Source organism: Eremothecium cymbalariae, chromosome 2 (genome assembly GCF_000235365.1).
Source record: "Eremothecium cymbalariae DBVPG#7215 chromosome 2, complete sequence".
Lineage (NCBI taxonomy): Eukaryota > Fungi > Ascomycota > Saccharomycetes > Saccharomycetales > Saccharomycetaceae > Eremothecium > Eremothecium cymbalariae.
Window position 1 is genome coordinate 1,193,330 of NC_016450.1, and position 26,110 is coordinate 1,219,439.

The 26,110-nt window shown below is 39.8% G+C and overlaps 14 protein-coding genes and 1 further gene across 14 annotated transcripts; 6 read left to right on the forward strand and 9 right to left on the reverse strand.

The window, feature by feature from the left end:
- Window positions 1–519: 519 nt before the first annotated feature.
- PIL1 (lipid-binding protein PIL1) lies at window positions 520–1,434 on the reverse strand (the record flags this gene model as incomplete). Its single annotated transcript, XM_003645099.1, has 1 exon — window positions 520–1,434. The coding sequence occupies one exon, from the start codon at window positions 1,432–1,434 to the stop codon at window positions 520–522; it is 915 nt and encodes a 304-aa protein (XP_003645147.1).
- A 1,376-nt stretch (window positions 1,435–2,810) lies between these two features.
- On the forward strand, window positions 2,811–4,124 carry ISR1 (putative protein kinase ISR1; the record flags this gene model as incomplete). The annotated part of the gene is made up of 1 exon (XM_003645100.1): window positions 2,811–4,124. The coding sequence occupies one exon, from the start codon at window positions 2,811–2,813 to the stop codon at window positions 4,122–4,124; it is 1,314 nt and encodes a 437-aa protein (XP_003645148.1).
- A 192-nt stretch (window positions 4,125–4,316) lies between these two features.
- YTH1 (cleavage polyadenylation factor RNA-binding subunit YTH1) lies at window positions 4,317–4,946 on the reverse strand (the record flags this gene model as incomplete). The annotated part of the gene is made up of 1 exon (XM_003645101.1): window positions 4,317–4,946. One exon carries the CDS (start codon window positions 4,944–4,946, stop codon window positions 4,317–4,319), a length of 630 nt encoding a protein of 209 aa, XP_003645149.1.
- A 378-nt stretch (window positions 4,947–5,324) lies between these two features.
- On the reverse strand, window positions 5,325–5,936 carry FUN14 (Fun14p; the record flags this gene model as incomplete). The annotated part of the gene is made up of 1 exon (XM_003645102.1): window positions 5,325–5,936. The coding sequence occupies one exon, from the start codon at window positions 5,934–5,936 to the stop codon at window positions 5,325–5,327; it is 612 nt and encodes a 203-aa protein (XP_003645150.1).
- A 720-nt stretch (window positions 5,937–6,656) lies between these two features.
- Window positions 6,657–8,755, reverse strand: RTS1 (protein phosphatase 2A regulatory subunit RTS1; the record flags this gene model as incomplete). Its single annotated transcript, XM_003645103.1, has 2 exons — window positions 6,657–8,642; window positions 8,732–8,755. The coding sequence occupies 2 exons, from the start codon at window positions 8,753–8,755 to the stop codon at window positions 6,657–6,659; spliced, it is 2,010 nt and encodes a 669-aa protein (XP_003645151.1).
- Window positions 8,756–9,990: 1,235 nt separating this feature from the next.
- SPO7 (Nem1-Spo7 phosphatase regulatory subunit SPO7) lies at window positions 9,991–10,824 on the reverse strand (the record flags this gene model as incomplete). Its single annotated transcript, XM_003645104.1, has 1 exon — window positions 9,991–10,824. The coding sequence occupies one exon, from the start codon at window positions 10,822–10,824 to the stop codon at window positions 9,991–9,993; it is 834 nt and encodes a 277-aa protein (XP_003645152.1).
- A 294-nt stretch (window positions 10,825–11,118) lies between these two features.
- On the forward strand, window positions 11,119–12,528 carry MDM10 (Mdm10p; the record flags this gene model as incomplete). Its single annotated transcript, XM_003645105.1, has 1 exon — window positions 11,119–12,528. One exon carries the CDS (start codon window positions 11,119–11,121, stop codon window positions 12,526–12,528), a length of 1,410 nt encoding a protein of 469 aa, XP_003645153.1.
- Window positions 12,529–12,550: 22 nt separating this feature from the next.
- Window positions 12,551–14,836, reverse strand: SWC3 (Swc3p; the record flags this gene model as incomplete). Its single annotated transcript, XM_003645106.1, has 1 exon — window positions 12,551–14,836. The coding sequence occupies one exon, from the start codon at window positions 14,834–14,836 to the stop codon at window positions 12,551–12,553; it is 2,286 nt and encodes a 761-aa protein (XP_003645154.1).
- Window positions 14,837–15,220: 384 nt separating this feature from the next.
- SMC5 (DNA repair ATPase SMC5) lies at window positions 15,221–18,514 on the forward strand (the record flags this gene model as incomplete). Its single annotated transcript, XM_003645107.1, has 1 exon — window positions 15,221–18,514. The coding sequence occupies one exon, from the start codon at window positions 15,221–15,223 to the stop codon at window positions 18,512–18,514; it is 3,294 nt and encodes a 1,097-aa protein (XP_003645155.1).
- A 254-nt stretch (window positions 18,515–18,768) lies between these two features.
- Window positions 18,769–20,490, forward strand: MSE1 (glutamate--tRNA ligase MSE1; the record flags this gene model as incomplete). Its single annotated transcript, XM_003645108.1, has 1 exon — window positions 18,769–20,490. One exon carries the CDS (start codon window positions 18,769–18,771, stop codon window positions 20,488–20,490), a length of 1,722 nt encoding a protein of 573 aa, XP_003645156.1.
- Window positions 20,491–20,633: 143 nt separating this feature from the next.
- On the forward strand, window positions 20,634–21,437 carry OPI10 (Opi10p; the record flags this gene model as incomplete). Its single annotated transcript, XM_003645109.1, has 1 exon — window positions 20,634–21,437. One exon carries the CDS (start codon window positions 20,634–20,636, stop codon window positions 21,435–21,437), a length of 804 nt encoding a protein of 267 aa, XP_003645157.1.
- A 68-nt stretch (window positions 21,438–21,505) lies between these two features.
- On the reverse strand, window positions 21,506–22,648 carry SIL1 (Sil1p; the record flags this gene model as incomplete). The annotated part of the gene is made up of 1 exon (XM_003645110.1): window positions 21,506–22,648. The coding sequence occupies one exon, from the start codon at window positions 22,646–22,648 to the stop codon at window positions 21,506–21,508; it is 1,143 nt and encodes a 380-aa protein (XP_003645158.1).
- A 201-nt stretch (window positions 22,649–22,849) lies between these two features.
- CYS3 (cystathionine gamma-lyase CYS3) lies at window positions 22,850–24,028 on the reverse strand (the record flags this gene model as incomplete). The annotated part of the gene is made up of 1 exon (XM_003645111.1): window positions 22,850–24,028. One exon carries the CDS (start codon window positions 24,026–24,028, stop codon window positions 22,850–22,852), a length of 1,179 nt encoding a protein of 392 aa, XP_003645159.1.
- Window positions 24,029–24,641: 613 nt separating this feature from the next.
- Ecym_2630 lies at window positions 24,642–24,964 on the reverse strand (the record flags this gene model as incomplete).
- A 639-nt stretch (window positions 24,965–25,603) lies between these two features.
- Window positions 25,604–26,032, forward strand: RPS15 (40S ribosomal protein uS19; the record flags this gene model as incomplete). Its single annotated transcript, XM_003645112.1, has 1 exon — window positions 25,604–26,032. The coding sequence occupies one exon, from the start codon at window positions 25,604–25,606 to the stop codon at window positions 26,030–26,032; it is 429 nt and encodes a 142-aa protein (XP_003645160.1).
- Window positions 26,033–26,110: the final 78 nt, after the last annotated feature.

Here is a 26,110-nt window from a genome sequence, read left to right on the forward strand (position 1 = left end):
TAGAGAACATATAGCAGTAGGACATGTCATATGACAAGATATGTGATACCTGTCTTGACGCAGCATTTTTATTGCTGGGTGTCCAGATCCATGAGGAGATGGCGTAAAATTGCATTATGTAAAAGAATTAAATTATTACTTTACTTACACATATAAAAAAGGATCCCCTAACTGAGTCATGTTATTTAAAATAGTATAAAATTATAACACTCTTCCTTCTTTTGTAATCCAATAAAGCTGCTTTCTAATGACGGGCATCAACCAATGCCTTTCAACTCTCCAAGAGGGTGTTGTGTTTGAGTGTGTGTGTGGTGGGGGGTGGGGCCGGAAAACAGAACGAATGATAAAGAGAAAAAAAATAGTGAATTAAGTAAATTTAGTAGTAGTATACTATTAAAAAAGAGGCTGCTCCAGGTTAGCCAAAGGACATTAAAATATTACCGCTGATTTGTTCAATTTTTTTTCTTCCCTTGGAGAAAGAGAATACTGAGTGGGGGAGGCCTGCTGCCGAATCATGCTTCAAGCAGTAACTTGTTCTTCGGTGGCCTCCTGGTCCCATTGCTCTTCACCTTCCTCACCTTCTTCGAACTCCTCTTCGTTGTAGTCCTGTCTAATGGAGAGTGATGGCTTTACAACAGCAGTGTCCAGAGTCCACTCATTCAAAGCAGCCTCCGCATCGATAATAATCTGCTTCGATGCCTCGTAACCGTCATAAGCAGGTCTAGTCTCGCCTGGAGTAACCGGAGAATCATCCAACAACTCCAACAAAGCCTTCCCATACCCTGCAATCAAGGCCAACTTTTCACTGTGCTCGATCAACGAGTCAAACTGATAGTTGAAAGCCGCACGCAACTTCGAACGCGTAATATTGGACAACTGGGCCTCCGCAACCAACGACTCGGCCTCGGCACGAACTAGCTCCTGCTCCAAGACCTCGATCTTGGGAGACTGCGGGTCCTTGTACTTCAAGTACGCAATCTTGTCCGTGATCTTCGCCTTCCGGTCCCTGGATGGCTGCACCGAACCCTCGATGTCCCGGACCGACTTCAACGTCAACCGGTACTGGTCATACCGATCAATAAACTGATCATCAAGCTCCGACATCTCATAAATCAAAACACCCAACTTGTCCGTGATATCCGACACATCATCGTCATTCTCCAACCCCCACAAAGACAACTGCTTAGCAGCATCCCGACGTTCGTTGGCAGCAACCTCGATCGACCTGAGAACATTCTTCTCAATCTTCACTAGCTGAGACAACTTCCGCGACAACTCTGGCCCAAACGCCCCCGCGGCATTCTTCCGAAACGTATTGGCCAACCCCCCCTTGCCAAAAAACCGATTCTTGGTAGACGACACCGGAGGTGGCGGATTCTGCAACTGCGCAGCTGTTGGTGCTCTAGAGTTCCTCAAAGAATATGTCCTGTGCATCCTTTTATCTGCTAATTGTTATCCTAGCTTATTATTATTATTATTATTATTATTATTATTATTATTATTATAAACTAGCACCCACCGTGTCCAATTTTTTCCGCTTTCCTTTCCTGAGTTTATTTTTTAAAATTAACCAAATTAACCTTCTTTTTCAAATTGTCCTTTGATGTATATTTTTTTAATCTCGATTGCTGGTTCGACAAGCCAAATTTTTTTCCTCTTGACACTTCAAAACCGAATACTGTAAGAGTAATATTAGATAACCAAACCCAATCAACAACTTAAACAAAACACACTCTTAAAAATTGTCCTTTTTGATACAAAAAAGTTAGATGTAGCTTGTAACAAAGACCCTTCCTTCTTTACTGGTTCGTCTATCGTTAGTTCTCCTAGTTATTCAGAAACACAACTGGGGATTCTCTTGTTATTCTTGGTTCTACTCCGTAGCAATCCTATTTACACCTCCCCCTTTTTATACTGCACGGGCTGTCACTTGTTTTTTCACTCTTCGAATCCCTTAAGCTTGCTCTTTCTTTTTGCCTCGCTCGCTCGCACCGAGTGCGTGCGAGCAAGTTTGCGAACACAGCAGCAGCACTGCTGCTGCTGCTCGATACTTGGTGCTCGATGCTTTGGTGCTTGGCGCCCGTGCTGGCTGGCCGCTGCCTCGCTGCCGCTGCTGCTCCGGAGCAGAGCCCCGCGCCCTTGTTCCCCAGGCAACACGCTCCTTTCCGTGGTGCACGGCTGTTGTACCCCTTACCGCGCGGTCCCTGGTCATCCGGACAGCCTCCCTGTTCTGCCCCCGCCCGCGCCGGCCAGTCGGTTGGATGACGATTACAAACGTGGTCTGAGCCAAACCTAAAAACTGGTTATAGGTTATACATGGCCCCAATTGAGCAAGATTTTCCAAAGGTGGCTAGCTCTTTGGAAGAGGGAGGAAGAGGGAAGAAGAACCGTCACCATCGCCGTGCCACGGGCCCATGTCTTGGGCTGCTTGGGTTGGATGTAAAGACATTCGTGGAGTGATGAATTTTCGTATCATTGAGTCAGTCAACCGTTGTGTATAAGCTAGTTTATTGTTTTACTACACGCACATCGCGCACAAATCGCAAGGAAGTACTCCTTTCGGAACACACACAGATACACATATATATATAATAGTAACATATATAAGATAATAGAATATATACAGGGTGGTTAATTGCAACATACACACAAGAAGCCAAAAAAAAGACACAGAGCAGCAGGATTTAGCAGAGGCAGGGGGGAAACAGGAAGGTTAGCTTATTTTTTTTGGCGTATTTTCTATTCCTTTGCAAGGCAGGAAGCGATAGAAAAAGATAGCATATATATAAAATCATAGGCAGGAAACAAGCATGGGGGTTCTTAACCTTTGGAACACGCCACCTTCGTCGCCGTTGGAGCAGTCACGGATGAAGCAGCGTGTTGTGGGAGGGGAGGTTGGCTTGCAGACGGAGGGCAGGTGGCGGGATGGGGGGGCGAAGGAGGGTCTGATGGTGTTTCCCTCTCCAACGACACCTGTGAAGTGTTTTTTGGGTAGTGGCGGCAGCGAGGTGAATCGAGTGGCACCGTCAGAGGTGGTGGTGGGTGATAGGGACGACGGGGAGGGGCGCGCGGCGGTGGAGGAGGAATTTGTTAGGATTCTTCAGCGGCAAAATGCCGGGTTGGTTGCTGTTGTGTTGGGTGAGTATGGCCAGGATATGGTTGGGTATGTTGCTGGACTTCTTCGAAGTGACGTTGGGATGATGCCTTGGCAATTGGGTCTGTCTGCCATAGGGAAGGGATCTTCTTCGGTGGTGTTTAAGGTTAGCACAGGCGTAGTGGTGAAAGCAGAGGAGGGAGCAGCTGCAAGACGGTCAGAAGAGACACGGTCACTCGCTTTGAAGGTACCGTTGTCTAAGCGGAAGGCAGGCATTTTGTTCCATGAGGTGCTCATTTACTCGTACTTGTGGCAGCAGGCGCGTGGGCGATTATGCGCGAACCATGTTGTTTCCTTCCATGGGGTGACAGCGATTACTAAAGAGCAGTATGCACGACTCCGTGCGAACGAAGTAGTGCCAGGGTTGGTGTTGGACCGGATGGATCTGACCTTGGAAAAGTTTTACCAGGAGCAGCCCATTGCAAAGCGCCAGTGGTGGAAGTTCGCTTCGGATCTTTTAGTTTCGTTGCAGTTTCTACGCCAGAGTCTTGTTATCCATGGCGATATCAAGACGGCCAATGTGCTTGTACGCGGACGTGATGCCTTCTTGGCGGACTTCACCTCTGCATCTGTGCGGGACTGTCCTTCCGGCGAGGTGCTTAATACGACGTTGGAGTATTGCTCGCCGTTGTTGATTGAGGGTATGAAGCCCAACTATGATAGTGATTTGTACGCTACTGGTCTCTGCCTCCTTTGTCTAATTACTAAACACGAGCCCTATCGTGAGTTATCGATGCTGAAATCTCATACTAACATACCAGTGGCAAATTCGCTGCACGAAACGCAGTGGCTCATAAACGCCATCTCGAAATGCGATCCACTCAAATACAATGTGCTTAAACAAGACCTTTATGACTTGTGGGAAGACGAGTTGCGCTTTTTGAAACGCTTCTTCCAGTCAGACAGAGAACCCTTGCTACATATTTGGATAGCAGAATCGCGCTCGCAACTCGAGAAATGTGCATCCTGAACGTTTCTGTTACGTATTTGTGAGAAGAATATATTTAACTTTTAATGTTACATGACAAAAACTAAACAACACGAAAGAAGAAAGCCCCCCAAACAATAGTTCTCTCCCTGTCTCTCTCATGGAGGGAGGACAAAAAACAAAAGAAAACTTTAAATCCAAACTTCTTCTGCATGCATACCTGGTATCTAAAGCTCATATTACTAGTTCCCCATTAATAATAGCATTCAACCTCCTTTCTTTCTCCTCATCTAATTTCTTGGTATTTATTTCGTCATCTCTCTTGATTCTTAGCTTACTCAACTCGTTCGGTACCATAAACCTGGGGTGTTCCCAATCACATTCCTTTCCTACGGGACAGAACCCTGTGACGTATTTCTGACAAATAATCTTCTTCACATGCTTCCGAGTACAGCTTGGACCTAGCGGACAGAACCCCATCTTATAATCCTCGCACTCCTGTATCTTGGAGTTGGGATCAATATGCAAATACTGGCACTCTGGACTCTGAGTGCAGTAACCATTCTTTGTGAAGAATACACATTCCGGCATTTTTCGTAGGTTATATTCATGCAAATATTCACATTGGTCATTCTTCTTGCACAACCCCCGCAACCAATGCTTACACACTATCTTATTCTGGAAGATAGGAAGAACATGCTTATTTGGACATAGAGTACCATTAGGACATGAAGATGCCCCCTCTTTAGAATTGTAGTACTGGCAAACTGGCCGGTCAGGGTCTAAGGAAAATGAATACTCTTGGCGCAGGAAAGGAGCAAACCGAAAGGGGTAGTTAGCAGTATCAGGATGTATTACCGACATATTTATCACGAACAGCTCAGGTACGAGTTGCTTCGAGTAAGAACACTGATGATATGGTTAAGTGATGGGCTGATTGACCTCTTTCCGTTTTACTTACGCTCTGAAATTTAAGGCCCAAATTGAAAAAATAACGATCGTACACCGTTGTAGATGATTAACTCAGACTGCTTGCAACCTTTAAGATAAAAGCGATGTTTAACAGTGACTGTAATTATACTCTCTAGGAACCATGTAGATATCCTTCAACTCTATGTATGCATATATTGATTATTTGATAAAGTTTAAAAATTCCTGGTTTTATTTTTTTATATATATGTAATGTTATGTTCAATTCGATAGCTAGCATGAGTCGGATTATGGATTAAATAAAATACACTCCTAAACGTTTATGGCAGCCAAGAAAAAGGTCAATAAGAATGAGACTTTAAAACTGGGTTTTTCCCATACAAGAGTATTTAGATCAACCCGTTCTCTGCCTGTATTAACGATGTATTGAGAGAGACCCTTTGTTGCACCTTTATCCAAAAGACCGCGATTTTGTAACCATTGCAAAGTGAGGAGACTAAAAACTGTGATAAAAGCTAATACATTAGAAACCTTTCCAATAATAACTCCCAATGTCAACCCTGATATTGACCCAACACAGAGCTGTCTGTAATTTAATTTGCCGTTAAATCGCGCTCTTGTTGCTGTGGCGTGCTTTGCACTTGTTTGACTCGCGTCTTTGCGGGCTAACCCAAAATCCTGGGCGGATAGTATGAAGTCATTACGGATAACAGGTGATTTCAACTCTTGGAGTGAAAGCGCACTGCCTATGACACCTGTGTACATCATAAGTCTAGGTGTCATCTTGTTTAGATTCCTAGGGAAAGTTACCGCTGTGGTACGAATGGTATTCTGTGAAATATTTTTATAAGAGAACACTCCAAAGCGTAAGAGATCCCAATTTACTAGACGAGCCTTATCTAATGGTCTTTTGAAGAAATTCATGATTAGAAGATTTCAAGCCGTTTCCCTTGGTGGTTGGTTGTGGCTAGCTCTTTTATTTTAGATTGAAGGGTACATTGACATATATGTTCATGAAGTGATGAATGATCATTATTTTTTTGTTTTGAGAACCTGACTACTGTCAAGAATCATGTCAAGTTTAACGGTCTATAATATCGAGAGCCATTTAATGACAGGGTAGTATGGGAAAGGTAGGGACAAGGGCAAATGAATGCTATCTGGTAGAATTGCTAATCTCAACAAAAAATATATCAACTGAAGGTTTATATTATATAGCTTTTTTAATCAACTTCTCTGAGTATTTAGGTTTGTCAATGTTTAACGTTCATTTAATCTTGACTTGCCCTTTTTACTTTAGATGTGTAAATGGTATATAATTCCCAAGAGTCAAGTAATATCTTGGACTATTTTTTACGATTCAGGATATGTATGCTAACTAACTGCATTGAACAATGAAACCACCCGAAAAATATGCCTAGTGAACAGAAGTGTCTAAGTTTTAATAAAAAAAACTGAAATATATAAATTAAGGTACCGATATTAAAACGGAACACATTAATGTGAAGTGAGGAACTGCAGTTTAGGTAGTTTTCAAATTGGAATCACAAAAAAAAATAATTAATGACGATTTACTGTAGTTCCATCTTTTATTTTAGTACACTGTTCATTTCAACATATATTTTGTTGAGATTATCAAATGCGTTAATGAATTTCATTCCCTCCAATTCCAGTAAGCGAAACATTATTATCTACGCCACTGATATTTAAATTTTTAACATAATCTTGCAATTTGTTCCAGCTTTCTTCTCTTCTTTCCCGACGTCTTTGTGATTCTTTCACACTAGATAGGTATAAAGAATTACAATTTTCATATAGCACCGGGTTTGTCTCCAAGAATATTTTTAACGCCTTGAATGCCATTGCATGGATGGCACGATTCCATGATCCAGAATTAATTGCTTGTTCGACTAGCATATATGGATCCTGTGTGGGGTTCCCGTCTTCATCTGTTTGAGATTCCAAGTCTAGTTGAGAAGTCAATTCGTATAGTGCTGGGAAGATAATCGGTAGAATTACTTCTGCGTTCTCGATGCATAAATTTAAAAAGTACTCGTTGTTCCAGTAACTTAGTACCTTTTCAGCAACTTGAAAATGTGGAGAAGATATACATTTGGCCAATTGAACGAAAAGCGGAACTTCTACCTTAATAAATTCCAGTGGTTCGATAACTTCAAAAATATCTTCGATCTCGTTTAAGAACATAATCTCTTTAGTAGAATTTATTTTTGGCCAGTAACGTAGCAAGCCCATAACAACTTCTTCAGTCAACATTGGCTCTTTTTCTAAAAATTGAACAATACAGTATGCCAATTGAGGATGGTATAATGATAGGCAGCGAACCTTATGCAACGGTATCAAAATACGTACCAGGAACACTTTATGTTCTTCTTTTAATGGTAATGCAAAGCCGTTAATAATGGAACCCAAGATTTCTAATAGTTCTGCAATTCCATTAAAGCGCTCCGTCTCATAAACAAATTGTAAAAAGATATTATTAATTGACCGCCGGATGAAGGACCTTAAAGATAAGAATTTCCCATAAATTCTATGTAAGGTAGTTTTAAGACAGTCTCTTTCTCTAATATCCTCGCTGTCAAATAACTCCAATAGCTTTAAAATAAATTCCTGGTCAATATACTGCTTTGCAATCTGATGATTAAAATCTGGGGATTCAACAAACCTTAGGAAGAATTCGTAAACACATTGCATATGCGGCCAGGCCAGTTCATTTACAGGTTCATCTTCATCTGGATCATATACGTCTCCAATCGGATTCACCGGTGGTGGAATGGGTCTGAACAAATTTATTCTGAACATATTAACGACGTGAGCATACATTTCTTCAGTGTATGTGAATCGGTTTGTGACTATGAATTCGATTAATTCCTGTAAAGTTACCCTTTTGATCTCCTTTCCATGTATATCAAAACTTGGATCGCTAAAGTCAAACATAATATTGCATTGATCAACCTTGGCTATAAATAATGGGATCTGCTCTTCAGGTGAGACATCATCAAATCCCGGTAACTTGTTGATTTGGGTATACCGTGAAGGCTCAAACCGCGAAGAGGAATGGCGCTGCGGGGTCTTAATCAACTCTAGATCTGTGTCTGGATTCAACTTTGTAGGCGTTGGAAGCCGCTCAAAAGAATGTGAAGACCTTGGAATATCGACTCCATTCGGTGACTGAGTAGTGTCTTGCGCTAACAAAGACTCCTTAGGTGAATGCGGTGGTGCAATGGCCGTAGAGCTACCGGGAGAAACCGCTGCGGCAATTAAGGTTGGATATGATTTGCTGGATTCTTCTTTTGCATTACCTGAAGAATCAACAGGACCCCCAGACGAACCCATAATAGAAGTTTTACCCTTAGATACTGACTGAGATGATGTACTCGACACCGAAGGCGATAATAATGCCTTCCCAGACTCTTTAGTCTTTGATTGTTTAGTGTCAGGCGAACTGTGTAACCCTGCCTTCCCTTCCTTCTTCTCAAATGACGACCTAGACCCACTATTTAAACTCGTATTAGTTGCAGGACTCGCATTGGAAGTGCTAGGCTTTTTGTTGGTCTCTTTTTCCTTCTTCTTCTGATTAGACGAGGATGATCCTGTAGTTTTCTTTATTAACTACAAAACAAAGTTCCATAGTTAGTAACAAGTTAAAAAATTCATAACTCTCTCAAACTTCATTGATCATTAAACCACACTCAACATACCTTCTGCTTAAAACCACGCATCATTTTGGACTCAACTGGTTTATATCCTTGTTTCTTCGATAACTGCCTCACGTTTCGCTTTTAATCGCTTACTCTTATTTTGTGTTGACCTTTGGTGTAGTCGGGAGTTTGTTTAAAAGGGATGAAGGGCGGGTAATATTGCTACAAAGTAAGTGGTGTGGTGATGGAAACTTTAGTTCAAGACTTGTGGAAGTATGTTTTGCGATGCTGAATGTGCGTAGCTGTGCTTAAGTGTTATTTCAGTAGTCCCAAACCGAGCCTAGTGCTGTAATACATTCTGTTTATGTGCGTTGTAGTAATTCTGTTACTAGAGATGCCCCTGTCCTGATAACGAATGACTTATGTAGGAAACCAAAAGTCACATTCTCTGTGTGGATATATACATGTATGAAAATAGACATCGTGATGTGGTCAATTAGATAATCTTGGAATCAATAGAAGTTTAGGTCTGTGTAACGGTTAAGTGTGGATTGCAGGATATTATTCTGGGGGATCAATGAATCTCAGTATAGGCACACTTCTATCTTGTATGCAAGAAGCGGGCACATGCAAAATACGGCGGCTACTTAGATATGCATGAAAGTTTAGCACCAAAATGGTCTTAATATATCAAAAAGACAATTAAGTATGTCTACATCTAACAACAGGTTCATAAGATGCGAGCTGCAAGCCCTAAGCAACTGAGTGAGTTTTGTACAGCCTTGTTGGTGAGTGAAAAATGTCAAGATTCGAGAAAAAGGCGAAAAATTTTAGCTTCACGCACATGTTTTAGACACCTCACCTATATATATATATATATATACATATGTATGTATATATGCTGGAAGGGGACCGATTGGGTTCTTCTTTTGAAGACTTCTTGGGGGGAATGTTCTTTTTTACAATGAGTTTTGTCCAGGATATGTTTTAGTAGTACAGATGTATTATGGGAGAAAGAATATTAAAGCATTCTTTTTCCATTATTGGTCGAAGTTTAAAATGAGTTCATAAGTGATGAAACATAGCCGATTTGCATTTCACCGACTCTTAACAGGATGAGTGAAAACATACCTATATTCAGAACCGTTACACTGATTATTTGTTTGTTTTTTACTTCAGATCAATAGTGAGAAAATGGGTGCGTTTTAATGAGTAGTAGTAATGTGTGAGTTATCTTTGGAAGTAGTATTCATTTATATTCACCTATTTGTGTCATGTAAGAATTTGAATGCTTTCAAATATTAGCGGAATTATGTATGTTAGTCTCTTTTTGGGCTTATTTGGTTGACTAGTTTTCTCCTTCTTGCTCCTTCTCTTGCCCAGAACTCGTCTCTATATATTTCCCAACCTTCCCTAATTTCCGCACTAAAAGCCCTGGGATATAAAACTAGTTTAACGTCAACAGCACCAATTCGAGGCTGTGATCTTATAGCCACTGAACGCCAGAGTTGGTATATCCACGTGGTTTCAAGGTAAGAAATTGGTAGTATGATTCTTAGTATGCGCATGCTGGTCCACGCAACTTTTCGGCTGATGTACCGTACAATGTCTGCTATCATGTCACTCACGGAGCTTTTCACCTTGACTAACTTAACATTGAATTGTCTTATGCCCTTGTTTGTGTTTGTGAAGAACTTCCTAGGGATCACAATAGTTCTTCTGTATTCACCGCTTAGGTGGAACAATATGACAGTAATCATTATGAACATGAACAAGAACTGCAGCATCATCCTATACAATCCTTGTACGCTCTCCTGAGAGAAGTATAGCTCATAAAATGCAAACCCAGCTACACCCATCAGACTCGAAAGAAACAGCGTGAATTGCCATTTTAACAGTTTCTGTTCCTTCGCTTGCCTTCTTAAATCGTCTTCCAATATTAATAGGTTCCTAAATATTTTTGAAGCTGGGGAAATATCTGTCGTACTTTTGAGGTTCTTGCTGGAAGCCCTGCTGCTTGATCGCCTCCTCCTCCTGAGACTACCATTTCCTGGCGTCACTCGGTTCAATTTCTTTATGCCCATGGAAAACAAATCATGTTGTTCTACCGTGGCAATACTATTCTCGTCCTTTATTAATAAATCATCTGACATACTTACTTCACTTTGGAACTAATCCCTATGTCCTAACAAACTTCGAATATCAAAATTGTCTTTTATAGCTCCAAGCAAAATTGATAAACTAGGATTGCGAATGCTTCTTACCACTATTCTATGTTATCACTAGCTTACCGCAACACTGTACGATCAGTGCTGAACGTTTTCGTTAAGTTTAATAGAACAGGTTTATTGTCGCGCGGCTTAAATTTTGGCAATCCACATAACATTCAAATACGCCTATCCCCACCAATAAGTAACCAGGAAAGTTGCTCACAGCCTTAGAAAGCTATGATTGAGTATATGGAATATATTCTTCGACAATATGAAAAGTCTACCAACTGGAATCGGCATAACAGTTATGAAAATATAACGGCAACCAGTGACAATCTACTACAGTTTGAGATTCCAGATTCAATTAACCTACAGGTATCAAATAAGTCGACTCCATACACCTTCAATACGTTTGAACTTTCGAATCACAAAGTAATCAATGGTTCTTTATCCTATTTGTACACTGACTGTGCTGATATGGATAACTTTGTACAGACGTCTATGAATGTGCCGCTACAAACAACCGTTAATACATATCAATACATCAAACCCTATTATTATTACCACAATGGAAGTAATAATAATATTTTTAATCACAGAGATTTTGCTTCCAAAACGCTGATATACGGACGCATGTATTATCCAGGCTCAATCCTTGAAGCGATGTATTGTAAGAGGTTGTCACCGTTTTCTCAGATTGTGATAAAAGGGTTGTCTTCTGTAAACCAACGTAATATTTTGACATTATACTGGCAACAAGATAAAGGCTCTACTTGCCAGGAAGTAATATTCTCCACCAGTGAAGCACTTTTAGGCTACCGTATGTTGCATAATTTTGCTCACCATGGTTCGAAATTGAGCACGACATTATATAATAATTCCAATTTGTCCCTTGGTTCTGAATTTTGGTTAGGTATAGGAAACATGCTACCTGGATGCTCTACAACTTTAAGGTATTTTACCCATGTAACAAATACTGGTAAGCCTATAACTTTGACTCTGTCGTTGAATCCTCTGTTTGGTCATATTTCCTCTTCGTATTCTGTTAAGCCATCGCCTGGTACAACGTTTTGTTCCAAATATGAGTTTAACATTTATTCAATTGAATCAAAACTATCCCTTGGTTGTGAATTTTGGAGGTCCATTTCCATGAAGAAAGAGGATATGGGGCCTTCAATTGAATCTGTGGACAGGAAAGATTTAGACTACCTAAATTTTGGTGTGGAAAACTTGCCAACCCTAGACAAGATGAAAGAATTTAGAAATCTGAAGGTCGATAATCCAATGTACTATCATCCACTGTTGGCTAATAATTCCAATGATTTAATTAATAATGTGAATTCAACTTTTTCATCATCTCTACAGAAAATAACCAGGGAAAAGTCAGTAATAGAAAAGTTTGTAAATTTAGTTAACTCAACAGAATTCACCAGTGTGCTGAAAATGAGTACTAGTTTAAGTGATAAAAATCTGCGATTGCTATGGGAAGGGAGATATAAGGGGTTCTTGATCTCAGCTGGAGCTGAATTATCGACAGTACCCTTAGATGCTCCTAAGACATTAAATGAAGAGGGCTCAACAACCATTGGTAGACCGGTTTGGTTACGGCCAGCAAAGTTTGGTATTCAATTGAAATACTCTACATAGATACACAGAAGGCAGATTATTCTTATAATTGTTTTTTTTGCCTTTTCGATTTAAAACCTTGTTCATATTCCTTTAATTCACTACGTAATGATTCGGCCAAGTCTTTGTCATCGTATGCATCTAGCTGGAACCATAAATTATAGCCTGTTAGTCTCCGTCCTCGTTTGATGATTGTTGACATAAGCGACTGAGTTTTTTCAGTGGGATTAATACTGTTCATTATTATGGGTGTGAACTTTTTCGGTATGTTAGATATCGTTACAGTCATTGGAGTATATAGCGGTGGCGGACACTTTGGATCTTCATAAATGTTAAAATCAGCTGGTAGTTTTTCATCGCCTTCTTTTGAGGTTCGGCCTTTTTTATTCTTGTTGAATTCCCTTATTTTTCTTGCCTTGAACTGCTCAACCTCTCTTTTGTTGTGGATTATAATCCAAGACATTAAATAACTTTCTTCATCTTCTAGCTGTTCAAATATGGCATCCTTCGGAAATAAGAACCGAATATTGGGATTCTCCAAATATTCAAATAATATATCTGCATCTTCCAGATACTTCTGTTGAAAAGTAGTTAACTGCATCTCCTTGTCTTCCTCCTCAACAGGCTCTTTCTTCTTTTTATTGTATTTTCTCTTGGGTTTTAAGCCATCGGCGTATTCCGTTTTCAGAACTGGATCGTCTTTGTCAATGGACTTTTGCCCTCCTAAATCTTCTTGGATTTTTGAATCACGAGCACCATATTCATTCTTTTTGCTTGTTTGAAGTTCCGAGATACTAGAAGTTAGCTGACTTCCATTGATCTCTCCTTCTTCATTATTTTTGACTGTTGGCTCTTCTTTCGTGTTTTCGGCCACGTTGAGCTTAGATTCATCCTCACGGTTAGAATCAGTAACACCTATGTTTAGTAAGTCATTGTCTTTCTGTAGTCCCTCATTTATCATAGTTTCAGATATACTTTTATCAGCTATTGACTTTTTCTGAGCTTTACTAGTTTGAACATCTTCATCAGCTGACTTTAAGTTCATTACGGGCTTATTAGTAGACTCAATACTTTCAGAGTTATCACTATTGTCTTCAGTATTCACATTTTTATCAGTAGCGCTTGATTCACCGCGTGAACCATTCTGAGAAGGATTTGAAGATAAGGGGGAATTTGAGTCTACAGTTACTTTCTCTGTGGAAGATATTTTCTGTGGCGCGGCTAAACCTGTAGTAGCTTTTGATTCAACTTCAGAGGCTTTCTTAGTCGCGGGCTTCCTGACCAACGGTTTACCAAGTAACTTAGGTTTCCAATTCGGAGGAGGATCCATTTTACGGGCCATTTCAATGAATGTCTTAAACTTTTCGACGTCTGCAGAAGGAGCCTCTCCATTCGCCACCGAAATCATTAATTTATTTAATTCAGGGTCCTTCTGAGCCATTAAATTTAAATTGGCAATCATCTTCTGATTATCAATTTCCTGCTGCTGGGGTTTCGTCAGTGCAGGCTGTGAATGTCCAACCTTCGGTTTTGACGACTTAACGAAGGCTCCGCTATGTTGAGTAGATTTCTTAGATTCCTTCTTCACTTTTTTAATTCTTTCTTGCTCTTCTTGCTGCAACTTCTTCCTCTTTTCCTTCTCCTTTTTAGTTTCTTCAAGCTCCTTGAGCTTCAGCTCCTTCTTGAGCAACTGCTGTTTCTTCTTCTCTTCCTTCCGTTTCTCCTTATCCTCTGCATCCTTCTTTCTTTTCATTTCCTTTTCCTTCTTCTTCGATTCCTGCATTTCCTGCCATTTCTGCTCAATATCATCGTTCTTCAATATAAACAACCTAATTGGTAAAGTATGAGGTCCTCCAGTCATAACACAATCACATAATTTATGCATCTTCTCCCGGGCAGCAGACTGATCTATATCATCTGGACCAATACCTTCTTTCAGCATTCTTTCACGTTCCTTGATGTTCATATATTGCCTCGACCAATATAACTCGAACATTTCTGCTTTGATCCACGTTCTTCTGGATGCAAGTAACGAATTGTACAAAACTGCAGAATCCCTAACTGACAATGAATGGGTAAAAACGTCATACCTAGGGGGGTCCACAGAACAAGGCAGCTTCTCGATTATTTGAAATGGTCGACCTGAACTGTTTCCATCATCTACCAATCCATAAGTATCAAGGTCATTTGAATCATCATATACTGCTCTCTTCTTCTTCCTGCTACTTGTTTTCGCATCCACATGTGTAGCTGCATCAATCATATCATTCGATGAAACTTTTGCTCTTGATCTCAACCGCACCATCTTGTCATTTGCCAACTTTATCATCACTCTTAGTTGAGCTTGACACTACTTAGCTGTACCACTTGCTTCACCTTCCTTAACCTCAATCAAAACTCGTAACTTATGACCCTAATTAACGAATCTTGGATATTAAATTATCGCCTGTAAATGCAAGGAAACCCTCCGAACTTTATCTTCTATGTTGGAGATCACGAAAAAGGTGATCCTATATGAGTTGTTGTGTTCCTGTCTGGGTATTTAACTATTACTATAAACCACTATCTTGTAGACGCGGAAAGATTGAACATTGTGAAATATCAAATCCAAGACGCAGCGCGTTTTTTGGGTATAAATAAAAACTTTGAACATGGCATAAAATAAAGGCATTTCAATACACTGAAGATATAATTTTCGGAGTTTGGTTGATCGATGGTTGATGATATTGGTGTTACACGAAGTTTTAGTTCGTTAACAGACGATAGTAGTGATGAGGAGCTACTTTTACGTCAGAGGAAGAAACTGAAGAAGAATAATCAGGATTATTCAGAGTTCCAAGAAGGAGCTATAATAAAACTTAGGTTGGTTAATTTTGTTACGTATTCGCTGACTGAGTTTCATCTTTCGCCTTCATTGAATATGATTATAGGACCAAATGGTTCAGGGAAATCTTCGTTTGTTTGTGCGATCTGTTTAGGTCTCGCAGGTAAACCTGAGTATATTGGGCGGGCCAAGAAAGTAGAGGATTTTATTAAGAATGGCACAGAAGAGAGTGTTATAGAGCTTACCGTTAAAAATAGTAAGGCTGTTAGTGGTTATTCAATGATTGGGGGTAGTGATGAAGTTATAAATATAAAGACGGTCATTATGAAGGCTAAGAAGAAATGCATTTATTATATTAATGGGCAATCCGTAGGGGAGAATCAAGTTAAGGCTTTAGTTTGTCTACTTAATATCCAATTAGACAATCTGTGTCAATTCCTATCTCAAGAAAGGGTGGAAGAGTTTGCTAGACTAAAATCCGATAAACTGCTAGAAGAAACCATTAGGTCAATTGACTCTACTCTTGTAGAAAAATTGGATATGCTGAAGGATAAACAGCAGGAAGAGGTTACTATCGGACGTGATGTTGAGTTGAACAAATCAAAGCTAGAGAAGCTCATAATCCGTAAGGAATCTCTGGAAAGTCAAGTCCGTGCTTTGGAAGAGTACGAGCGGAAGAAAAATGAAATTGATATTCATAAAAAGTTGTTGCCATACGTTAGGGTAAAGAACCACAAACTTCAGTTAAATAACCTTAAGAAGGTTTATGAACAATCAAAGCAGGAACTGAAAGATTTTTTAAAGGACAAGAAACCGTTTAAGGTAGCCAGTGAAAAGTTACAACTGTTATCAGATGAATCCGAAGGATTAAAGAAGATCAAGGAAGAAGAATATAATTCATTGAAAACTAACCACAAAAAACTGATAGAAACTTTATCAAACCAAAGAATATCTATTCAAGATCTCAAGAAAAAGATCTCTTACTACAGAAGTAGAAGGGAAAACATGCGGAGAAAGGTTGAGATGGCTGAACAAGATATTTCATCTCGTAATAAACTGCTAGAAACATTAATGCTACCTAGTCAAGAAGTAATGGATGATTATGAACGTCGTCGCGTTCAGCTCTATGAAAAGGAATCTGATATAGAAAGGAAAATTGAGGAATTTGAACCCCAGGCAAGAGCTTTGAACAGAGAGCTAACAGTTATCCGGTCAAGAATTGAAAAACGAAAGAAGGAGTTAGCTTCAAATGATAATCTTCATGTCTTGAGAGGCCAAACAGGCCGGTTAGAAGAAGTTCGAAGAGCATGTGAATATATCCTGCAGCAACCTGAGATGAAGGGTAAGGTTTTTCAGCCTCCCATCGTTACAATCAAAGCTGCCGATGTAAAAGTTGCATCATATCTAACTACGTGTGTTGACTGGAATACCTCCATATCATTGACCATGGTCGATTCACAGGCCTATAAACAATTCAATGATAAAATTTTGAAAAATTTCCAGATAAATTTGAGAGAATTAGCTAATACTGAAACGCCTTACCCATATTCCCTCGAGTACATAAAAAGTTTAGGGTTTGATGGCTATTTGTGTGATTTTATTACAGGCGATAGCCATGTCATTCAAATGTTGAAAGAACAGCAAAGGATTCATACTATTCCAATTTCTACAAAAAATTTAGATGCTCAGGTTATAGAGGAACTGCGTAAGCCGGACCATCGAGGACAATTAAAATTTAGGAGGGTAATTGCTGGGGATTATGTCTATGATTTCAAGAGATCTCGATATGGTAGCAGACAAATATTTTATACTGACTTCCAAATCAAGAAAGCACAGTTTTACATTGGTACCGGTATTTCCGACAGCATGAAGCAAACCATTGAACGTGAATTGTATGAGTTGCGCATAAATTATCAGGGAGTGCAAAAGAACATAGAAGAGCTTATTGAGGGAAAGAAGAAATACAATTCTCCATTGGCAGACATCCGTCAAAAGCTTAAAGATCTGCAGCATGAAATGCATGATCTCAATCACAAACGCATGATACACTCTAGAACCACTAGCGAAATTGAAAACATTAAGCATAAGCTTGAAGAATTTAGAAGGGATATGAATAAAGATGTTTCTGAAGCTATAGCAACGTGCGAATCACAAATACAACAGTCGGTAGATGCTCAGAGCAAATTGCTAGCTCAAATGGTGAAGAATCTGAAAGATATTCAAGATGTACAAAAAGAGATAACAATCCTTGCGATAAAGTATATAGAAGCAAGGAATAGAGAAAGATCTTTAAACGATATTATTGGATTTTTTAATGATAAAGAGGAAGAATTAAGAGGCAATTATGATGAAGCAAAATCTGCATATGCATCTGTTAAAGATACTACAGAATTTAAAAACTGGATGAAAGAAATACGTTCATATACTGATGACGAAAGAACAGAACTTTCAGAATGGGCCAATAAATATGAGGATGAATCTTCATTTACGCTGACAACGGTTTTAGAGACAATTGCAAAGTTAGAAACTGAAATTCAAATTATAAATCATGATGAATCTGCCATAAAAATATTAAAACAGACCCTAAGTGACATTAAATATTTGCAGGAGAAGTTGCCAGGGCAGGTAAAAAGGCTATCATCAATTAGGAGGAAGATGTGGAGCATTCGTAGTGAATTAGAGCCACGTCTAGATGAAATTGTGGAAAATATTTCTACAAGGTTCCGAAAATTATTCCTCAATGTTGGTAGTGCTGGTGAAGTTTGTCTTGTGAAGCCAGACTTGTATTCAGAATGGAAGATTGAAATCAAGGTAAAGTTTAGAGATGTTGCAGAGTTGAAGAAACTGGACTCTCATATACAATCAGGAGGTGAAAGGGCTGTTTCTACTGTTCTGTATATGATTTCATTGCAAGAGTTTACGAATGCACCATTTAGGGTCGTGGATGAGATTAACCAAGGCATGGATGCAAGAAATGAACGTATCGTTCATAAAGCGATGGTGGAAAATGCTTGTGCCAAAAATACATCCCAATATTTCCTGATAACCCCAAAATTATTGACAGATCTACATTACCATGAAAGGATGAGAATACACTGTGTGTTTGCTGGATCTTGGATACCAGACCCAAGTATTGATTCAGAACGTGTCCATTATGGTGAGATCACGAACTATACGTTTTAGTCTTGAATAATATTTTTATTAACTTTTGTAATAACTTATTATTTGATTTATTATTTGCAACTAATTATTTGGATTTATATTCGTTGTATACGGCTAACCCATGGTCCTTATAGCCTTGGATCTTCTCATAAACTTAGATATAACGCTTATAATTCCATTAGCGGCTAACGCTTGGTTCTCTAAGGATTAAGCAGTCTTCGAATTTTCAGTCATCGTTAACGACTGTTTTAACATGAATTACAAATCTTTAAAAAATGGTTATTACTATTAGTTGTTACATAATAACTACGGTAGTCCAACGTGCTAACAGCATGACTGTTTATCTTAAGAGCAGGTTGCTGTCTTTACAAGGCCATAAGAAGGCAGCTCTACATGGAAAGATAAATCTTTTATTGAGGCATCCTATTCAAGATAGACATCCAAAGAAACCTGCACGGACAAGATTTGCTCCATCGCCAACAGGATTTTTACATTTGGGCTCATTGAGAACTGCATTATTCAACTATTTGCTTGCCAAAAAAACTGGTGGTCAATTCTTATTAAGGTTAGAGGATACCGATCGGACTAGACTTGTGCCTGGTTCAGAACAAAACTTATATGATTCCTTCAAATGGTTGGGTATCCAATATGATGAAGGTCCTGGTGTCAATGAAACTTACGGGCCCTATCGTCAGAGTGATAGGACAGAAATCTATAAGAAATATTCAGATCAGCTAATAAGTACCGGTCATGCATATCGTTGTTTTTGTTCTAAAGAGAGGCTAAAAGGATTAAGAGACTCTGCGATGGCTCTTAAACCACCAACTAATGTTACTTATGATCGGCATTGCGCCAAGTTAAGTAAAGAGGATATCCGCAGCAAGATTAAAATGGGGGTTCCATATACTATTAGACTAAAATCGCCCGAAATTTATGAACCTTTCGAAGACTTATTACACAATGAGATAAATTTGCAACCGCAGATAAACCCAATCGATGTCAGATACGATGACCCCATATTAATCAAATCGAGTGGTTTACCCACTTACCACTTTGCCCATGTTATTGACGACCATTTGATGGAAATTACTCATGTTATAAGGGGACAAGAATGGTTACCGGCAACTCCAAAGCATATTGTTTTGTACAAAGCATTTGGGTGGAACCCTCCACAATTTATTCATCTACCATTATTGGCTTCAACAAACAATAAAAAGCTAAGCAAGCGAAAAGGTGATACTAATATTCAGCAACTCAGGGAAAAAGGAATACTCCCTGAAGCATTAATTAATTTTTGTGTTTTATTTGGTTGGGCACCACCATCACCCGAAGACCCTGATAGGAAACAAAGTTATCGTTTCAGCTTAGCGGAGCTCGAAAATTTATTTAATCTCAACCATTTAACAAAGGGCAATGCTAAACTTGATGAGAGTCGATTGTGGAATTTTAATAAATACTACTTAACTAAGCGATTGTCTGACAAAACCCAATTTTCCGCAATTGCTGGTCAGATTTATGAACTTCTCGGGAAAAAGTATCCTAATTTAACTTTAACCAAAGTGGAAGAACTGCTAATGCTCTTAAAGGGCAATCTCGCTACAATTTACCAATTTGAATCAGAATTTCACTATCTATTCACCAAACCAGAATACACAAATAATCCCTACTCAGAGAAATTTATACTACAATGTAAGCAAAAGGAAGCTAATAAAATCCTGCACCATATGGCAGAGAAACTCTCAAGTACTAACGTAACTGCCCTAATTGAAGAGATTTCGAAAACCGAAGAAATACTTCTTAAGACAGTCTTTGAGTCTGTGAGATTTGCACTTGCTGGTTCACGCCCTGGATTGAAGGTACCTGTAATTATTTCTGTCTTGGGTGTTAAAGAAGCCAAGGATAGAATGTTAGAAGCATCCGCATATTTGGATCATGTATTAAAGAATACAAATTCCAAGGTTGATAGCGGTAGTGAATCAAAACTTGTAAATAAATAATAAATGATCTTGAATACTTTTTCTGTCATGTACCTATTTAAATTTGTCACGTGAGCCCATCGGATAGTTTACCGCTTCGAGAATTACGGAGAACAATCTCGAGCGAAACCGTTGAACTTATATTGGATTCGACGGAGTTCCATATGCAAGGAATACTACAGCATATATCCCAGCTATCTTTATTGAAGTTTGAACTTAAGCTACCTTTCGCATATCTGCGGAAGAGTTTTCCTACATACTGGAACATGTTTGCAGCTATTGCTTCAGGTAATCCTCTACAGCTTTCCTCAGAAGTGCCCAATTCTAATGGTTTACAACATACTATTGTACTAGCGGAAACGAAGCCAAAAAGTTACTCTCACATCACTTTGTTCATTCTACCAAATGTCACCATCCCTCCAGAATTCATAGCGATGGTCTATTTTAAATTAAGCCCAGACGAAGAATTCAAATTGTTTGGGCAGTTGGGTACTAATAAGCAGAGTGCAATTTTTAAGGTAAAACTACCGAATGCCAATGTGCCTCAGCCAACCGTGTCTAACGAAGGGTTAGGTGAAATAGACATGGAGGATGATAATATATCGGCTACAGACGGTATTCATAATATATCTGAGTTGATAATTGGCATTTCTATTGAATCGTATGAGCAAGCAGCGGCTAAAATAGAACAGCTCAGAAGCGAACGAACCGCTAATGTGCATTCTGGTACATTAGTTGTTCGGAATCAGGCTATGAGTGTGAAAACACCTGGCCAATTGGCCCGCATTTACCCTGTGTTGACATTGCAACTCGCGTCTAAAATTGTGCAACATGCATATAATTACTTGACGGGGTTTCTCGATGAGAAGAGCAATGTACCTATAAAAAAGTTTGAAACATGGTGGGAGAAATTCCAGAAGCGGTTAGAGAACGATGGTACATTTTTAGACGAGGTCACTCGTGAATAATATTATATACTTTTGTACACAAACTGAATTATTACAATGAAAGAAATTCTGATTAGTGATACGGATGCTTAAAGTTCATCGTGGTCTTCAAAATTTTTTATTCTATGAGCCATGGGATTGCCGAATATTAGGTGTCTGCTTTCAATGAGCATCTTGTCGAACTCTTCATCATGTTCACTTCGATCCTCCGTCCTTGTGGCTAAGCTCTGTTTCCGCTTCTCGCACTCCTTTGCTAACCAGTTCAAGAAATTGGCATCTAGTTTTGCTTGTCTTCCTAGTTCCTTTTTTAGACTGCGTAGGGTAGTGAAGAATTCACGCACTTGTAATTCATCTAATCGTTCGTCCTGAATATGAGTAGAAAGCAAGGTAGCAAGTTGTGTGCCGATTGTAGGGTCGAGGGATCTTGCGACTAGAGTGGCTTCTATCCGATCTGGGCGGTATGTTTTGCACAGGATTGATAAAACTTTCAACTTTATAATGTGATCATCGATTTCATAGAGTTCTATTAGTAAATTTGCATCTAATCTTTGTTCATAGGTCTGTTGTAAAAGCTCTATGATTGTTAGGAACCTCTTAATCAATGTTTTTACTTCAGATTCAGCATTCTGGTTATGAGAAAGAAATACTGCCTCTTCCAACAACTTATAAACAATCCTGGAATCCTTGTTTAAAATTCCTTTTGCACTACCAATATTATTCCTGAGGCAAGCACCGATTATCCTAGATGAAAGTTCCCTCACCTCAGAAGGAACTAGCCGATCAAATATAAACCTTTCTAGTAATCTCAACTCATGAGAAATAATTTGGGGACCATACGCCCATCCAGAAGCATATTCAACAACATCATCTAGCTGCTTCACAATTAACGTAAAATCAGGAGCTGCAGAGCTAGCCAATGATCTAACTTCTGCGAACTGCTTGGTGAACATGTATTCGGAAGAATCATCCTCAAATTCTGACCCTATAACATTAGCTATTTGATTCATTGGTGGAGTTGCATTCATATTCCCAGGTAACTCTCTAGCTGAAATTACTCCAGAATTTAAATTAACCTTAACGTCCAATCCAACAGGTATATTCTGTCCCTTGCGTACTTCTTGCCAATACGGTTTTGGAACAAACTCCTTTAAAAAACACTGTTCATCAACACAAACAAAGGGGTCTTCTTGCGATGCACAAATTGAAAACAACAACAATAATAGCCAGTACATCTACTAATTCGATTACCTTATGAAAACTTTTAGGTAAATAGTTATTATCTATATAATTTACAAATTTTGAAAAGAGTTGGTTACGTACGTGATATCCGTGAACTTGAAAAAGGGAATGTACACGGAATATTACCAAACTACCTTCGAGGAACTTGTTTAACGACAAGAATTACTTAGCTGAATTACCCACGGATAATCCACCTAATTGGTAGCAGCTGCATTCAAAGCTTGTTCAATATCCTTTAAAAGATCACCAGTGTCTTCAATACCCACAGACAATCTGATTAAGTCGTCATAGACACCGGAAGCTTCCCTTTGGTCTTTTGGAATACCACCATGTGTCATGACGGCAGGAACCTCAAGTAAAGATTCAATTCCACCCAATGATTCTGCCAAGGTGAATAACCTAGTGGAAGCAGAAAATTTGGCAGCGCCATCTGCACCACCTTTGATGCGGAAGGAAATCATACCACCGCCTAAGCCATCGCGGTGCTGTTTCTTAACAATATCATTGTTGGGATGAGATGATAAACCAGGATAATTGACACTAATTACTTTGTCTGACTTAACTAAGAATTCAGCAATTTCTTGTGCAGAGTTGGATGCTGTTCTGACACGCAAATGTAAGGTCTTCAACCCTCTGTGGGTCAACCACGCGTCAAAAGGCGATGGAACTGCACCAATAGCATTTTGCAGATACTGCAACTTGTCATATAGAACTTGGCTGTTGGTTGCCAAAACACCCAAGACAACATCGGAATGGCCGTTGATATATTTAGTCGCTGAGTGGATAACAATGTCAGCGCCAAAGTTTAATGGATTCGATAGGTATGGCGACAAGAATGTGTTATCAACAACTAAAATAATATCTTTATTAGAGGATTTAATGATCTGAGACACTAACTGGATGTCAGTAACCTTCAAAGTAGGGTTGGTTGGGGATTCGATCCACACCAACTTAGTGTTTTCTCTGATGAGCGTTGGAAGGTCTTCAACCAAATTGTTTGTAAAGGTCGTCTCAACACCGTGCGCGTTGGCAACATTGTTGAAGTACCTATGAGTGCCACCGTATACATCACCAATTGAAATGGCGTGCGATCCTTGAGGTAGGGACTGCAAGATCACAGCAGTGGTTGCAGAACCAGAAGAAAATGCTAAGCCGTGCTTAGCGTTCTCCAATACAGCAATTGCATCCTCCAAGTTCTTTCTATTAGGGTTCTGTGATCTAGAGTACTCATATGCACCGACTGGAACAGCAGGAGAAGCCTGCTTAAAGGTTGTAGATAGAGAGATAGGCTCTATGACTGAGCCATGGATATCAACGTGCTCGCCGGCGTGAACCACCTTAGTGGAAATTTGATCTGATGGTAACAATCCCATTTTGAAGTACAACAATAACTAGCCTATTCAACGATGTCCTTGGCACTCCACCGTCGAACCAATACACGAAGAATGACAATGCAGTCTTCGCTCTATATATATATCGATCTCTTCTCGAGAAAAGAAATGTTGTATAGTCGTGAATGCTAAGATTTTTCCACATATTATTTCGAAGCGGTAGCCACAGTTCGAGAACGCAAGTATTAATAATCACCATAGGCTTTAAATGAGGCTCCAAAGAACCAGCAATGTCTTACGGCAATATAGGAAAATAACGCATTAGTTTGATTCAGGATACTTTAGGATTCCTGAAGGTTCCTACTCTTTACATAATTTACTTTATAATATATTTATGACATGACATGCGTTAAGCTGATCCATCGAGTGATCAATGCACACAGCCCCTAAAGATTGGAAAACCAATAGTACCGAGAACTAATACCGTTTCCATACCCCAAGGGCGCACCAGTTATGCCGAATGGACACCTCAAATGACCATCATACGCAGTCACCTAATTGTACTCAACCGATCTAATGCGTTTTTACGTGAACACTAGTAGTAAGGAAAAACAAAACTATATCATTAACTTTATTTGGTACTTCCATACACAGTTTAGTCAAACAAACCGAAACCCATGTCATCGTCAGATTCTTCGGCAGCTTCTTCGGCAGCCTCTTCAGCAGCCTCCTCACCGCCAGCAGCAGCACCGCCAGCAGCTGGAGCACCAGCTGCACCACCACTTGGCACAGAAGCCAATTTCTCAGAACCTTCAGCAATCAATTCTTCAACAGTCTTACCATCCAAAGCAGAAAAACAGCTTGTACCTTTTCGTCTTCAACATCAATCCCAACGGACTCTAAGACAGCCTTAACATTGTCGGCAGATGGGGTGTTGCCAGCAGCGTTCAACAACAAGTAAGCGGCCAAGTACTTCATTTTCTTTTACTGGTGTTTTTAGGCAGCTTCGTAATCTACTGACAAAACACTCTTTCCTTACTTCTTTATATAATACATGTTAACACACCTTCTTCCGGTGACCTTACCGTGTGGAAGAGACCTGTCCGTACCAGCCAAGGCGGAAAGAGAGGGCCCAGTACACGGAATCCAGTCCGCGCGATTGGGCGGGGTGGACGGCGAGATCTGTCGGATGCGGGACGGCGGCCAATCACGCACCAGCTTTTTTTTAAAGTTTGAATTTTTCACCATTCCACTGCACGTGACCCGGAGAATACTTCGTAGTGTGTTTTATATGTATGGGTGTGCAGTCACAACTTAATCCTTGCTGCGGCATGCCCCCGAAGGCAACTCCGCCTGGGACCTAGGCGGGGGTCCGCCTAGGTCCCAGGTGTCCCCCACCGCCTGCCCGGCAGTCCCGGCCAGCCAGGCCAACAAGGCGTCGGCCTGGCTGGCCGGGACTGCTGGACGCACCTTCACCACGCGTAGGTACGGTCACTCTGTGCGAAGCTTCAACACCTAATTAGTTGTAGTAGATATTGGAAAATAAGCTGAAAGCAACAGTTAATCGGAATCAAGAAAGCTCTCACATCAAGTATTCAAGAAGGCCGTACAGGAAATATGTCTGAAGCTACTACTCAAAGAAAGAAGACTTTCAAAACCTACTCCTACAAGGGTGTTAGTTTGGAAAAGATGTTGGAAATGCCAACTGAAGAATTTGTCAAGTTGGCTCCAGCCAGAGTTAGAAGAAGATTCGCTCGTGGTTTGTCCTCCAAGCCAGCTGGTTTGATGAAGAAATTGAGAGCTGCTAAGTTGGCGACTCCAGTTAACGAAAAGCCATCTGTTGTTAGAACCCATCTAAGAAACATGATTATCGTTCCAGAAATGATTGGATCTGTTGTTGGTGTGTACAACGGTAAGGTTTTCAACCAGGTTGAAATCAAGCCGGAGATGGTTGGCCATTACTTGGGTGAATTCTCCATCACTTACACTCCAGTTAGACACGGTAGAGCTGGTGCCACCACCTCCCGTTTCATCCCATTGAGATAAGCTCATAACATTTCGGCTGTGAATTGAAGAATATTTACATTTGTGATTGTCATACACTGTTGTTCCAATTTATTAATG